A 15424-nucleotide genomic window follows, 5' to 3' on the forward strand; every position below is an offset into this window, starting at 1 on the left:
CGATGCGAGCGAAGCTATTCTGCAGTTGTGGCAACGCTGCCGAATATCCATAGTTTAAAGCCGGAGCAAGAACATTACTTGCTGAGTTTTGTTGGTGGCCATGATGTTGTGGCCCTACTCCCCACAGGGTTCGGGAAAAAGTTAGATTTTCCAGCTACGGCAGCTAGCTCCGTTACAGTAGTGGTGAAGGAGTTGGCTAAGGCGAACGCTTGCGATTGGTTATGGCAAATCAGAGTGGCTCTGGGCAGATCCAATAGTTTGGATCCAATAGTCAGTTAAACTTCAACAGAGGACCCGCCTTCAAGGAAGTTAACGTTTGTCAATGGAGCGATCCCAGACCCTCTGTACAAATGAAATGTACGAGGGTCTGGTTAGGACCAGGCTAGGACACATCCCCCCCAATATTCAAATCTGGTCAAAATGTCCCCCCCAATATATTGATATAAAAATATAAATGTGCTACCCTACGACAGGCAACCACGCATGCTGTCAGAAATTATAATAAAAAAAATAATTTGTCCCCCCCAATGTTGACTCCATGGCTACGGCCTTGCTCGAACCCACAGCATTTATGGCCCTATAATAACAATAATGATTTTATTTGTAATGCACTTTACATTAAGCTAAATCTCAAAGTGCTACAGGTTAAAAACAAGAAAGGGCGCAAATAGTAACAGTTTTCTACTCCGCTGACTTTCTTTTGTCGCTAATACTTGATGACAGGCCGCCAAACTGGACACATTTTCTAGCCTCCACCTCTGTTGTCAGAACCTCGATCTCACATTCTGTGAATTTTTTCTATTTGCGTGTTTAGCAATTTTACCGTATTTCTTCGAATAAACGCCACAGCGTTTATAAATAATGTTCATTTTTGATGCGCCGTTTATTCGAGGGCGGCGTTTATTCGAAGAAATACGGTAATTCAGACAAAAAATGACCTCAGGAGCGCATTTATAGTCCATCGGGTCAGTGGCTCGTTCATGTGCGGTCAATCTCACGTTGATTGTGATTTATAAAGGAAAGGTGCGCAGGACCTAGCCTGACGTTGTCATACTCATAATTCTAGTCAGAATATGAGTCTGAAAACTCTCTGTTGGGCTGTGACTACGGGGCGTGTTTCAACCGAACTCGTAAAACAAATGCCTCTTCGCTCAATTGGATAGACCTTCAACCAATCAGAGCAACGTAACATGTTGTTTGTTGAAAACAAATTCAACCCAAGCGCTCTTTCGTGACGTTGTTGATTACGTTACTGTTGATCATCTGTCCATCATCGTATAAAGCCCGCCCTGGCAATTTCATTGGTCCGTCCCGATTCTGGTTTTCTGTAGTTGTCCCCAATACGAGACCCTCCAGACCCAACTTCCCGACCAAATTTTTTTGTGGGCGGGGAGAAGTTGGGCTGGCAGCCAGGCTACGCAGGACCTGGCGTACGACCGGTTTTATACAGGTACTTTTCAAGTTTTGGCCGTGAGCCATTTTCTGGTATGAAAGCTGCGTAATCCTTTATACACGAGGCCCCAGGTTGTCAGCTTCCCACCTATAGTCAGACTCATCCCCACCAGATAAGAGCCCAATGAGAGTGGTGTCGTCCGCAAACTTCAGGAGTTTGACGGACGGATGATTGGAGGTGCAGCTGTTGGTGTACAGGGAGAAGAGCGGCAGGGAAAGGACGCAGCCCTGAGGAGATCCGTTGCTGATGGACCGGGAGTCAGAGAGTTGTGTTCCCAGCTTAACGCACAGCTTCCTGTCAGACAGGAAGTCTGTGATCCACCTGCAGGTGGAGTCGGGCACATTCAGCTGGGAGAGCTTGTCCTGAAGCAGGGCTGGGATGATGGTGTTGAAGGCAGAGCTAAAGTCCACAAACAGGATCCTGGCATAGGATGCTGGGGAGTCCAGGTGCTGTAGCGTCAAGTGGAGGGCCATGATAACTACATTGTCCACAGACCTGTTGGCTCTGTAGGCAAACTGCAGGGGGTCCAGGAGGGGGTCTGTGATGGATTTCAGGTGAGCCAGCACCAGGCGCTAAAAATACTTAATTACCACAGAGGTCAGGGCGACGGGTCTGTAGTCATTTAGTTGTGTTGGCCTTGGCTTTTTGGGCACAGGGATGATGGTAGAGGAATGAGACTGACGATATTTAACAGTTTTTTAAGAATAGCTGAAACGCACATTGGAATTAGAATCAACTATAAAAAAGTGCATCAATTTGTGAAACAAAACATTTGTTTAAACCCCTCCAGATCTGAATTGTTGTGCAAATTGTTCAACTGTAATGAACCGATTTTGTAAGCCTGTTTAAATAAAATGAGCAAATTGTATGTATTCAATATAGTAGAGACATCCTTTGCTTTGCTGTGAATTAAAAAAAAAATGTTTACCGCTGTGACCTTTGATCTGGGTTGTTGACGCTGGTTGCCAACGTTATCATTAACCGGAAAAGGAGAAACGGGGAAACAGAAGCAGGAGCGTTAACAGACATCTAGAGACAATTCCTCCGCTTTGCCGATGACGGTAGCTAACGTAGAGGACTAGTAAGACCAGAACTAAATAGCGGTCTTTAAATGATTTGTAATTAATCAAAATATCAGAATGATTTGAAATAGCACGATTATAGTTCCAAGTCAGCATGAACTACGGTACCCACAATTCATATCGAGAGAAATCATTTCCGGGGTTGATAACCTTGCTAAGCTTTCAGGCGAAAGGTAAGGTGCCAACCATCAACACTAATCGTTGAATCTTTTATCGCAGGAACGTCTACAAACGTTTAATTAATAGAGAAACAAATATATAGCCTGCATTTTTTGGGGTTATGTGCGTTACTGTAGATAAGTAGAGCTAAATATGATCTATGCATGTTCCAGCGGATGTGTTAGCTAGAGCTAGTGTAGCTACCTTACCTAACAGTTGAAACCCAATTATATGCATTTTGAGATGTAACGGGTAGCTACACAAACCTTGCTAAAAAAAGCAGGAAATGGGTTTGTTAACGTAAGCATTCGCAGGTGTTCAACAGACTGAAAACCTCTTGACAGTATTAGCTGAGAAATTGAAGATAAGGTAACAGTCTAACAGTTCGTGACCTGTCATCGTAAATGGCCAATAAGGAATTTAGATTTATTCTGTTTAGAACACAGTTACAAGTTAAATGTTCTGCCTGTTTGACCTGCCCATCTTTCGCGCGCGCGCGCACGTGTGTGTGGCAGTCAGGTGGATGCCAGCTGTGGAGAGCTGCCATGCCCCTGGAGGTGAGATGGCCGTTCCCACAGCGCCCCTTACTGCCCTGGAGGATCAGCAGCTCTCTGGTGATGGGCATGGTGGGAACCTACTCATACTTCTGGACCAGTAAGATTCCTTCTCTCAGGACATACAAGATATACAAATACATCCAGTGGCAAATTAAGGTGGTCACATGCCCCTAGGCTAATATTTGTCTGTCTCCAGAGTATATGAACTACCTGTCTGTCTCCAGAGTATATAAACTACCTGTCTGTCTCCAGAGTATATGAACTACCTGTCTGTCTCTAGAGTATATAAACTACCTGTCTGTCTCCAGAGTATATGAACTACCTGTCTGTCTCCAGAGTATATGAACTACCTGTCTGTCTCTCCAGAGTATATGAACTACCTGTCTGTCTCTCCAGAGTATATGAACTACCTGTCTGTCTCTCCAGAGTATATAAACTACCTGTCTGTCTCCAGAATATATGAACTACCTGTCTGTCTCTCCAGAGTATATGAACTACCTGTCTGTCTCCAGAGTATATGAACTACCTGTCAGTTCATAACCAGGATGTCCTGTTGGACCTTGTTGACCACCGGCCCCCAGACACACCCCTTATCACCCTGTCCAATCACCAGTCCTGCATGGACGACCCTCACATCTGGGGTAAACACACCCTCCTGCACACACACACACACACTCCTAAACACACAAACACACTCTTGAACATCCACACTCCTAATTTCACACACTTCTGAACACACACACACACTACTGAACAAACACACATCAGAACACACACTTAAAACATGCAACGTAATATTCTCCCTATCTTGCTCTTTATCTCCCTCTTCCTCCCCCTCGTTAGGGGTGCTGAGACTGAGACACTTGTGGAACTTCAATAAGATGCGCTGGTGAGTTCTGCTACTAATCTGACTTGTGTAACTTCTGTGTTCTCTGATTCTAATCAATCAATCACTTTATTTATAAAGCACAATTAAACACAACTTCCGTTTACCAATGTGCTATACAGAGTTCTAAAATAGGACCACATTGATTGATTGGTTCTTGTGTAACATTTGTGTTCTCTGGTGTATGATTGACCAGGACCCCAGCAGCTTCAGACATCTGTTTCACTAAAGAGTTCCACTCTCACTTCTTCAGCCGCGGCAAGTGTGTGCCTGTTTGCCGAGGTTAGTGTGTGTGTATATGTGTGAATGGCGAGGTTAGTGTGTGTGCATGAATGCCAATGTGTGTGTGTGTGCTGCTGTGATACAGGAGATGGTGTGTGTGTGTGTGTGTGTGTGCGTGTGCTGCTGTGATACAGGAGATGGTGTGTGTGCTGCTGGATACAGGAGATGGTGTGTGTGTGTGCTGTGATACAGGAGATGGTGTGTGTGTGTGTGTGTGTGTGCGTGCTGCTGTGATACAGGAGATGGTGTGTGTGCTGCTGGATACAGGAGATGGTGTGTGCGTGCTGCTGTGATACAGGAGATGGTGTGTGTGTGTGTGTGTGCGTGCTGCTGTGATACAGGAGATGGTGTGTGTGCTGCTGGATACAGGAGATGGTGTGGGTGTGTGCTGTGATACAGGAGATGGTGTGTGTGTGTGTGTGTGTGCGTGTGCTGCTGTGATACAGGAGATGGTGTGTGTGCTGCTGGATACAGGAGATGGTGTGTGTGTGTGCTGTGATACAGGAGATGGTGTGTGTGTGTGTGTGTGTGTGCGTGCTGCTGTGATACAGGAGATGGTGTGTGTGCTGCTGGATACAGGAGATGGTGTGTGCGTGCTGCTGTGATACAGGAGATGGTGTGTGTGTGTGCTGTGATACAGGAGATGGTGTGTGTGTGTGTGTGTGTGTGCGTGCTGCTGTGATACAGGAGATGGTGTGTGTGTGTGCTGTGATACAGGAGATGGTGTGTGTGTGTGTGTGTGTGTGCGTGCTGCTGTGATACAGGAGATGGTGTGTGTGCTGCTGTGATACAGGAGATGGTGTGTGTGTGCGCGCGTATGCGCGTGTTTGTGCGTGCTACAGGGGATGGAGTTTACCAGAAAGGCATGGACTTCATCCTGGACAAGCTGAACAGAGGAGAATGGGTTCATATCTTTCCAGAAGGTACATCACCACTGTGTCTCTGTCTTTCCTTCTCTCTCTCTCCCTCCCTCTCTCCTTTTTCTCTCTCCTTTTTTATCTCTCCTTTCTCTCTCATTCGTTTCTTCCATCTCTAATTCCAAATCTTTCTCCTTTCCTTTCCAGGGAAAATCAACACATCAGAAGAGGCGTTACGTTTAAAATGGGGTAAGACTGATTACGATGGCTGTGATTAGTGTGGATTGTTGTGTTGTGTAGAAGTTGTGTTGTGTAGAAGTTCTGTTCTAACAACTGGATGTTTCAGGTGTGGGCCGCTTAATAGCAGAGTGCTCTCTCAACCCCATCATACTGCCTCTGTGGCACGTAGGTAAGGCTTCCTTCTCGCACACACACACACACACACTCTCATCCGCATGCTCGCACACGTACACACACAGCGTATGACTGTGTTCCTTCTGTCTCAGGGATGGATGATGTTCTCCCCAACGAGCCGCCATACATCCCCCGCACTGGCAAGGTGAACACACACACACATACAAACACACAAACAAATACACACATCTACACTTACGCACACTAGGGATGCGCGTGGTTAATTGAATATCCGAATATCCTAAAGTAAGTTAGTATTCCAATACTTTTTTTGAATACTTATGAGCATAGTTCATTTAAAAAAAAGTTTTAAAATAAAAAACCTTTAATTTAATATAAAATAAGCTTTACATGTCGAGAATTATATTAGTTGTGAGAAGGGCTGCAACAATGAATCGATAAAATCAGATTTTATCAAAGAGTTGCCAATGAATTTCTTTATCGATTTGTTGTGTCGTGCGACTATTACGCCACTCAATAAGTCGCGGAGATGTTTAGGTATAAAAAAAAAGTTGAATTGAGCGCAAAAAAAAAGAGCAGAGCGGAGGTAGAGGAAAGACCATCGGAGAGACCCTTAAGCCCAATTTATCTTAGGTCGCAGACACTTTTGAAAAGGTCGCCGACAGAAATGGCGTCACGGTCGACACTTTCGCTTGAAAGTGTCGCCTACCAGGAGAAATTTCTACTGGCGCTGATGTCGTCACACAGTGTTGCGCAAGTGTGATTGGCTAGATAGACGGCACACGTCGTTGACTTCATTGTTTTGAATTTTCAGTGAACGCTCAACAGCTGTTTATGATGGAAGGAATAGAGAGATTGGCAGAGCAAGTTAGAACATATCCACACCTTATAATGCCTCTCAAAATTTGCTAAAGCCATTTTCTCCAATCGATCACCTAGGCTACAAAGCATAAACAATGTAATCATAGCTATGAATGTAACAGTAAAATGATTCCGTTTACGTCCGCGAACCTTGAGCACAGGCGACTGTTTCCCGAAATTTAAATGCAGCAGCCTGAGCGACACTTTTTTTTTTTGGTCTGCGACCATTTCAAAAGTGTCGGCGACATAAGTAAAAATTAGGCTTTAACGTTGTTCTGAAACACATGGCGGAGGCAGAGATATTAAATCAGGGCTGCCAACTCTCACGCATTGGCCGTGAGACACGCATTTTGAGGGAGAGGGATTGTGGTTGGCCCCCCAAAATACCAAATCTCACTCCAAGATTTTTGGAACAGTTGGCAGCCCTGATATTAGTATGACCTAAGTAAGTCATCCAAGGTGTTGGAGCATTTTACACGAGGGTACAATTTCTGGGGAAATTGTGGGGTGTGCTCCTGTATTTTTGTACGCCCTTAGACTGGTTAGCTGCTGCGATTCCCACACAACAGAAGTGTAGTAGTTAGCTAGCTTTACAATTTACCGGGGCTAGGTCTGAATCTAGGAGCAAAATGGAGGAGTGTCCTGGCTAAGCAGTACCTCGCAGCTTAGTGTCCTGGCTAAGCAGTACCTCACAGCTTAGTGTCCTGGCTAAGCAGTACCTCACAGCTTAGTGTCCTGGCTGAGCAGTACCTCACAGCTTAGTGTCCTGGTTAAGCAGCACCTCACAGCTTAGTGTCCTGGCTGAGCAGTACCTCACAGCTTAGTGTCCTGGCTAAGCAGTACCTCACAGCTTAGTGTCCTGGCTGAGCAGTACCTCACAGCTTAGTGTCCTGGCTAAGCAGTACCTCACAGCTTAGTGTCCTGGCTAAGCAGTACCTCACAGCTTAGTGTCCTGGCTAAGCAGTACCTCACAGCTTAGTGTCCTGGCTGAGCAGTACCTCACAGCTTAGTGTCCTGGCTGAGCAGTACCTCACAGCTTAGTGTCCTGGTTAAGCAGCACCTCACAGCTTAGTGTCCTGGCTGAGCAGTACCTCACAGCTTAGTGTCCTGGCTAAGCAGTACCTCACAGTTTAGTGTCCTGGCTAAGCAGTACCTTACAGCTTAGTGTCCTGGCTAAGCAGTACCTCGCAGCTTAGTACCTCACAGCTGAGTGTCCTGGCTAAGCAGTACCTCACAGTTTAGTGTCCTGGTTAAGCAGTACCTCACAGTTTAGTGTCCTGGCTAAGCAGTACCTCACAGCTGAGTGTCCTGGCTAAGCAGTACCTCACAGTTTAGTGTCCTGGTTAAGCAGTACCTCACAGTTTAGTGTCCTGGCTAAGCAGTACCTCACAGCTTAGTGTCCTGGCTAAGCAGTACCTCACAGTTTAGTGTCCTGGCTAAGCAGTACCTCACAGTTTAGTGTCCTGACTAAGCAGTACCTCACAGCTTAGTGTCCTGGCTAAGCAGTACCTCACAGCTTTGTGTCCTGGCTAAGCAGTACCTCACAGATTAGTTTCCTGGTTAAGCAGTACCTCACAGCAACCTCAGTTCCTGCAGAGTCTTTTCTATGTTGCCCTGCTCGTAAATCGACTCCGTACTCGCCTCTCCCCTGAGCATGTTTATATGCTAATTTTCCTGAATAAAAATGCGTGTCGGGCTTATGCAGTTGTGACTTATATTTTTTTTTACCAGTAGCCATGTAGCGTAACTGGCTATTCATTTTTGCATTTGTGTGGTGGGGCACCGTATCTAGGATTCCGGTTCCAAGTTAATATTCAAGTTAAAATGCAATATTTCTCCATGTGTGTCTTTCGTTTTTATCAAGGATAGCCTACCCAATGTGTTTAATTTCGTCCAATGTATTTTTTACTTTTTATTTCACATAATAATAGGCCAAGCGTTATTCCGTCGAATTTAAGAGCATACGTCTGAAGCTGAGCGTTTTTTCAAGTTCATTGTCTTTTCGTCATGTTCAATAGGTTTATCTTTCATTTGTTTTCTTTATTTAACCCCTCATTTAATCTAATAGCTTAACAGTCACAATTATTGCCAGAATGTGTGGTGATTCATGTGTTTACTGTATGCTTTGCGTAATGTCCGGCTAATTACATAATGGAACCGCATTAATAAAAATAGATTATCCGGATATTCGAAAACATTTGGGATAGTATTCGAAGTGTGGGTGTGTGTGTGTGTGTGTGTGTGTGTGTGAAGAGAGTAACGACTCGGTCTCCCCCTGTAGAGAATCACCGTCCTGGTAGGAAAACCCTTCAAAGTGCATCATCTGGTGGAGGAACTGAGGGACGATCACAGGAGCCAGGTACACACACACATACACGTATACACACAAACACGTACACATACATATACAAACACACATATGCATTCACACATGTACACACACCAATCACACAAACACATCAAGGTAAGTGTGTTTTCCTCTCAGGTGGAGATGAGGAAGGTCCTGACCGATTTCGTCCAGGGGGAGTTTCGCAGTCTGAAGACCCAGGCAGAGACCCTCCACTGTCAGGTCCACACCAGTACCTGAGGACCAGGCTGTCAGGTCCACACCAGTACCTGAGGCCCAGGCTTCAGGACCACACCAGTACCTGAGGCCCAGGCTGTCAGGTCCACACCAGTACCTGAGGCCCAGGCTGTCCGGTCCACACCAGTACCTGAGGCCCAGGCTTCTGGTGGGACTTAACTGTGTCACAGCCATCAGGATAACCACTCTTACTGAGACACACACACACACACACTCTCACTCCTGATCCTGCTGCTGGTGCTGAGGTGCTAAGTGGCTGCTCTCCTCCAGACCTTCCAATCCTGCATTTGACCGTCATCTCAGTACAGTTCAGTTGCAAAATCTAATTGACTCTTTAGTTTAATTTATCCTTGACAGTTGGTCTCTGATCATGTCTCACCAGATGCCACTCCCCCCTCTCTCTATGTATATAAATAAACATGAATGTCTATTTTAGCTCAAAGAAATATCACTTTTTATGCATTAACGACTGATTCAAGGTTCAGTAAAAAAAGGTGTGGTTGTTTTCTTAACACAAATTGCCTTATTGGGGTCAACATACTTTGCCATAAATCAGCCAATAAAGTATGGATCTTTTCTACGTTCGAAACTGGTGCCATGCAGATATATTTCATTTATTCTTATGACACTTAATATCCCTACACATTTCTGTATTTGACACACCATACTCAACATCCTAATCTGGCAATATCATTGTCTCGCAGTAGAGGCTGACCGGCGATTCCCAACCTGTGGGCCGCTGGGCTTATACAGGTGCCGCCAAACCAATGAAAATTAAAGAATGAACATCAACATTTGATATATACTATTGGTAAATGATGAGTAAAATTCTTACTCATTTAAAATGACATTTTGCCTTTAAAGATCCCATGACATGCTGTTTTTGGATGCTTTTATATAGGCCTTAGTGGTCCCCTAATACTGTATCTGAAGTCTCTTTCCCGAAGTTCAGCCTTGGTCCATAATTACAGCCAATACGAGCAGTCCCACAAGGAGCTCATTTTCTCAAAAGCGGAGAAGAATACCCAAGGCTTGGTTTACACCTATCAACATTTCTAGCCACTGGCGGACCAAAGGCAGGCTAGGGCAACTCATATTAATGTTAAATAACCTCCTAAAGTGAAGTTTTCATGTCATGGGACCTTTAATTCATCATGACCGAAACGCCAATAGTTATGCTTACAGACATCCCGGAAATGAGTCTCTGCAGGTTGGGATGTCTGCGCTTACCACATTAAAGACCAACTGACATTTCCACCCTAACTTACATACGCCCACTTCAATCCACTATGCACGCATCACTTCCGCATATTGCATAAGTGAAGTCAACAACTTCCGGTAGCAAGCAGTACACAAAATGCAGTTTTTGTTCGGTGTTCTTCCCAAAATGACAAATACCGATGTAGGCTACATAGGATTCTATGTTGCTGCCATAAATTTTAAGGGGGTTTGGGGGTTCAAATTGTACGTTCAAGCTACATCCACGAAGGTAAGGTTTAGCTATCTAACTCACACAGTAAAAGTAACTAGCTAGGCTAGCTTTAGCTATCTAGGATTTGAGCAGTGAGTTAGCTAGGCTAGCAAGCTAACTATTTTTAGCTAATTTATAATGTAGGCTACTCAATTATCTGTCAACTTGCTTGCTAGTCGTTAATGTTAACTCACATAAATAATTGGTCTGTCATCATTTTCCCTATGGAATGTAATGTAACATCTTTCTCAGTTTCTAGGCTAACAAAAATCTGGAAACGGGAGATCTCCGTGAGGGCGACCTGTTATGGTCAATGAATAAAAGTGAGAAGCCGCAAAATCTGAGTTTAGGGTTCATAAGAGATCCTAAAGTTTAACAACCTATTCTGGTTATTAAAAGTCACGTTTCTAACTTAACCGGAAGTTTGAGACCTGGCCTGGCCGTGGTAGGCCTATACCACGTAACTATAGTTACACAGGTGACCTCTCTTTACAATTAGGTGCGTTCGAAATGAACCAACTTCATGCGGCGCTGCCGCTGGCTGCAGGCGGCTGACTTGAAACAGTGGCTGTTTATCAATCCACGTTTTTTTCCATTCTTGTGTTCTTGCGAACTCGTTTGACGTCATCTTTTATTGCCCAAGTACGGTTCCAATCCAAAGGACACAAGTCACCAAGAACGCCAAAAATACCTGGAAATGTTCCTGATCCGCCCTTTTTATCGAGGATGCATCGGATCGTGACTTGACCAGCGAGAAGTCTTCTGATTTCCCAAGTCATTGCAAGATGTCAAGCAAGACGGACAAACCTCACAACTGTAATTTTTTACTTTTCATATTTCAGCTAAACGGTACGGTTAAATCAGCATCTGATTTAAAATGTGACGAGAAATAGGCAGTTCAGTCGCTGAAAATGTTCTTATTTTATTGATGAAACGGCTAATTTGTAAATTTGCTCCGACTTGTATAACTTATAACCTAACTAGTAGCATTTCAGTGCAGTGCAGACACTAGTTAACAGGTACTGTAAGTTAGCAAGGGCTACAGAAAACGTAAAATTACAGGTAGACGGACAATTTTTTTGCTTTGTTATCTAGTTGTTGTAGTTAGTCAGTGTTATCATAATGCTGCGAGTCCAGGAAAACCCTATCAATTCAACTAACCATCTCAATTCATTCTCCGTCCTTGCGTCCTTGCAAGACCATTCTCGCAATGAGGCTTGCCAGAACGTTCTTCAAAAGAATGTACTTGAGTTCTCAGCGTTCTTCGGATTGATAAATAGCCAGTGAATTCTGGTTAGACTTTTTGTCCGGCTTGAGACGGCGCCATCAAAGTACCGTGAGATCGATTCGAGAACTGCCGGCTGTGTAGCCAAGCGCATTTTCTCAAGAGCAACTGCACGGGTTCAAGTGACGACACAGCTATTTCATGATTGGCCAGACTCACACAGGACAACTTTGACGCCTGTTTTGTAATATTCGGTCCCTTCAGTTTCGCAAATTCTCCAATCCGGACCAAACAGTTGAATTGACTTACACATTTATGGAAGAAAGGGTTTAACTCCGCCTCTTCACTAAAGGAAAGACGACGTTTAATTATAGTAGAGTAAAGTAAGCAAACAGCGCTTAATCGGCCGTGACTGACGTCAATGCAGCAAACCACGAGAAGCTGAAATGTCCGCCTTCACAGAGCCGTTTTCAACTCCTCCCCGACTGCAAGCGGCCACTCTCACCGGCCGTTTCATGCAGCCGCAGTCCATGTCGAACGCATCTTATGTGTGCTTACTGTGGCGCTGATGGACACGTTGTCTTTGATCGCTCTAATACATTTTGCTGCGAAAACGAACAGTTTGTGGTGTTGTTAAACGTGTGATAAACGCGAATTAAGTGAACGGATGTGTTGGGCAGCCGCAAAGATATTAGACCCATGCAAGTGGACCACAAAGTGCAACATGTCGAGAATGGCTGGTATAGACAAAAATAAAGACAATATAAAAAGACAATAGGCTATATAAAGTCAATATAAAGTGGAAACTTCATACTCAAAAGAGGGGTGAGGACCTGTAGTTACACATCAATAAATAAACACTTTTACTGATAATGCAAATGGAGGAAAAGTAAAATCTCTTATAGAACTGTGAAGATGATTTACCCATGATTATCAGTTATCACCAAATAGCATTGCGGACATGTTTTTTATTTTTATGATGGTTGAATTCTCCATATATGTAATCTCCGATGTAGGCCTACACAACATCTTAATCTGGTTGCGTCATACCATCTTAATTTGGTCGCATTATACCTTAAACTGGTGACATCCCAACATCTTAATCTGGTGGCATTACATCTTAATCTGGTGACATAATAACATTAACAGAATATCGGAAAAAAATGTTTTGAAACATACAAAATGTAAGTACAGAATACTGTATGATTTCACGTTATTACAGACCGACTGACACCAGTCTCCATGTCTGGTCCTGGTTCAGTTAGACCACCGGATTTGAGACTGGATGTCACAATAAAAAGATCTTAGAGGATGACCTCTGGCGGCCGGTGGAGGTACTGGAGACCCTCCGCCGCTAGCCTTGGTCCTGTATTGACGTCATCTCTTAGAATTAGATTCTCCAAACATGGCGACTGCAAGGATGCGAGCGGTCCATCGCGCCTCGGTACTATTTGCCGTTGTATTCGCCGTGTTACCCTCAACTACCGGCGAAGAACAGGTGCCTCTGATGCTTTGGAGGAGTGAAGGGTGAGTGCGGGCTTTCGGTTTTGTTGGTGCTTGTTTACTCGAGTACCGTTAACGAGTACCGTTACTTGACGTTTTGCCATTCCTAATCCAAAAGATACCACCGTGTATTTCACAGCAACAACTACCTTCGCGAATATATGGAATGTTTGGTTGATTATTGGTTATATCACAATAAACGTTGTTAATACTATTATTCAACGCTGATCTAGCTCGATGATTTTCTGAAAAAGCAATCCATCAATGATTTAGCGCACAGCACAGCAGGTGTGTAGCAGCTAGTGCTATGTACGTTCACGGTAAACGGCTCTGATGTCCGTCCCTGCAGCCGTTCAGAGAACAGAGGTGACCAACAAGGAATTTAACGTGTGTTTTGGTTACGTTTAGCTTTATTATGCAAGGCCGCATCATACTGGTCGGTTCTCTGCTCGTGAAACCTGACCGGTTCGATACTACGCTGCGGTAGAACGCCTTGGTAGCTAATATTACTATATGTATATATTTTTTATCAGAGCTTTTATCAAAGGCCACAAACAAATAGTGCACTGGTATAGAATGTACAGCAGAAAGTCACGGATCAAAAGTGCATATTTCAGTGGTCGATCAAGGAACGGTCTATAAGCATAGAGCAAAGTAACTATTATCTCAGCTAACGGTGCTAAAGCTAACAGGCACCAACGGTAAAATATCTCAAGGAACCTATAGGTCAACAGTAACCTCAACTACACTATTACATAGTACAAGTCTTATTTACATTTAGTCATTTAGCAGATGCTCTTATCCAGAGCGACTTACAGTAAGTACATTAAGGACATTCTCCCTGAGGAAAGTAGGGGGAGGTGCCTTGCCCAAGGACACAACGCCATTTTGCTTGGCCAGGAATCGAACCAACAACCTTCTGATTAATAGCCCGACTCTCTAACCGCTCAGCCATCTGACCCCCCCTCTTATGAGACAATAGGATCTCAAGTATAGCATGAAGAGAGAGGACCAGGTGTTACAGTCCATCCAGAGGCTGCACTGACCAGCTGGCAGGGGTCTTCAGTGACATCTTCAATGTCACTGAACCTGTCTGTTCAGTGACAGTGTCTGTTCAGTGCCTCTCCCTTAACCTGTCTGTACTCCCCACCTGCTTCAAGAGGACCACCATTATCCCTGTGCCCAAGAACACCAAGGTCACATGTTTGAACGACTATCGCCCGATAGCACTGACCTCTGTCATCATGAAGTGCTTCGAGCCGCTAGTTAAATCATTCATCTGCTCCTCGCTGCCCCCCACCCTGGACCCTGTGCAGTTTGCATACCGGTCCAACAGGTCTACAGACGATGCCATCGCTCTGACTATGCACACCGCTCTCTCCCACCTGGACAAGGGCAATACGTATGTGAGGATGCTGTTCATTGACTACAGCTCAGCATTCAACACCATCATCCCCTCCAGACTGGTCTCCAAGCTTGTGGACCTGGGACTAAGCACCTCCCTCTGCAAGTGGATCTTCCACTTCCCGACGGGGAGGCCACAGGTGGTGAGAATCGGTGACTGCACCTCATCTGTACTGATCACCAACACAGGCACCCCTCAGGGGTGTGTGCTCAGCCCTCTCCTGTTCTCCTTGTTCACTCATGACTGTGCGGCAACGCACAGCTCCAACCTCCTTGTTAAGTTTGCTGACGACACAACCATCGTGGGCCTCATCTCTGACAGTGACGAGTCAGCCTACAGAGAGGAGGTTGACACCCTGACATCATGGTGCCAGGAAAATAACCTCTCAACATCAGCAAGACCAAGGAGATGATTGTGGACTATATGAGGCGGCAGGAGGAGGAGCATGCACCCCTACTCATCAACGGATCTGAAGTGGAGAAGGTCAGCTGCTTCAAGTTCCTCGGGGTGAACATCAGCAACGAACTCACCTGGTCTGTTCACACGGACAAGGTGGTCAAAGCGGCCCGTAAACGCCTCTTCTTCCTGAGGAGACTGAAGAAGTTTGGTATGGACTCAGTCATCCTCACTAACTTTTACAGATGCACTATAGAGAGCATTCTGACTGGTTGCATTACAGTGTGGTATGGGAGCTGCACAGACAGGGACCGCAAGGCCCTACGAA

At 44.9% G+C, this 15424-nt stretch overlaps 2 protein-coding genes across 9 annotated transcripts in view; both read left to right on the plus strand.

The window, feature by feature from the left end:
* Positions 1-2428: 2428 nt before the first annotated feature.
* Positions 2429-9680, plus strand: tafazzin (tafazzin, phospholipid-lysophospholipid transacylase). 6 transcript variants are annotated; one of them, XM_047034787.1, is made up of 11 exons: positions 2429-2708; positions 3210-3348; positions 3764-3892; positions 4095-4140; positions 4334-4419; positions 5184-5342; positions 5484-5525; positions 5623-5685; positions 5783-5835; positions 8794-8871; positions 8998-9680. In XM_047034787.1, the coding sequence occupies exons 2-11, from the start codon at positions 3240-3242 to the stop codon at positions 9097-9099; spliced, it is 867 nt and encodes a 288-aa protein (XP_046890743.1). In that variant the 5' UTR covers positions 2429-2708; positions 3210-3239; the 3' UTR covers positions 9100-9680. The 6 variants fall into 6 exon arrangements, with proteins under 6 accessions (XP_046890743.1, XP_046890741.1, XP_046890742.1 ...); XM_047034785.1 differs by having other exon boundaries at positions 3214-3348; XM_047034786.1 differs by having other exon boundaries at positions 2432-2708; positions 3214-3348; positions 5262-5342.
* Positions 9681-12287: 2607 nt separating this feature from the next.
* atp6ap1a (ATPase H+ transporting accessory protein 1a) overlaps positions 12288-15424 on the plus strand; it is a 9720-nt gene continuing 6583 nt past the window's right edge. For 2 of the 3 annotated variants that reach the window (XM_047033656.1, XM_047033658.1), the window contains exon 1: positions 12289-13319. In XM_047033656.1, coding sequence (XP_046889612.1) covers positions 13198-13319 — 122 coding nt within the window. In that variant the 5' untranslated portion in view covers positions 12289-13197. Of the gene's footprint in view, positions 13320-15424 lie in introns of all 3 variants that reach the window. The other variant, XM_047033657.1, reaches the window with a different exon arrangement.

The sequence above is a fragment of the Hypomesus transpacificus genome, chromosome 14 (assembly GCF_021917145.1).
Source record: "Hypomesus transpacificus isolate Combined female chromosome 14, fHypTra1, whole genome shotgun sequence".
Lineage (NCBI taxonomy): Eukaryota > Metazoa > Chordata > Actinopteri > Osmeriformes > Osmeridae > Hypomesus > Hypomesus transpacificus.

Bases quoted from the DNA above. Each gene is read 5' to 3' on its own strand.
- tafazzin (XM_047034785.1), top strand. From the start codon at position 2,630: ATGAACTACGGTACCCACAATTCATATCGAGAGAAATCATTTCCGGGG. The intron at 5,343-5,483 runs GTACATCACCAC...TTTCCTTTCCAG, and splicing joins GGTTCATATCTTTCCAGAAG to GGAAAATCAACACATCAGAA. The intron at 5,526-5,622 runs GTAAGACTGATT...TGGATGTTTCAG, and splicing joins GGCGTTACGTTTAAAATGGG to GTGTGGGCCGCTTAATAGCA.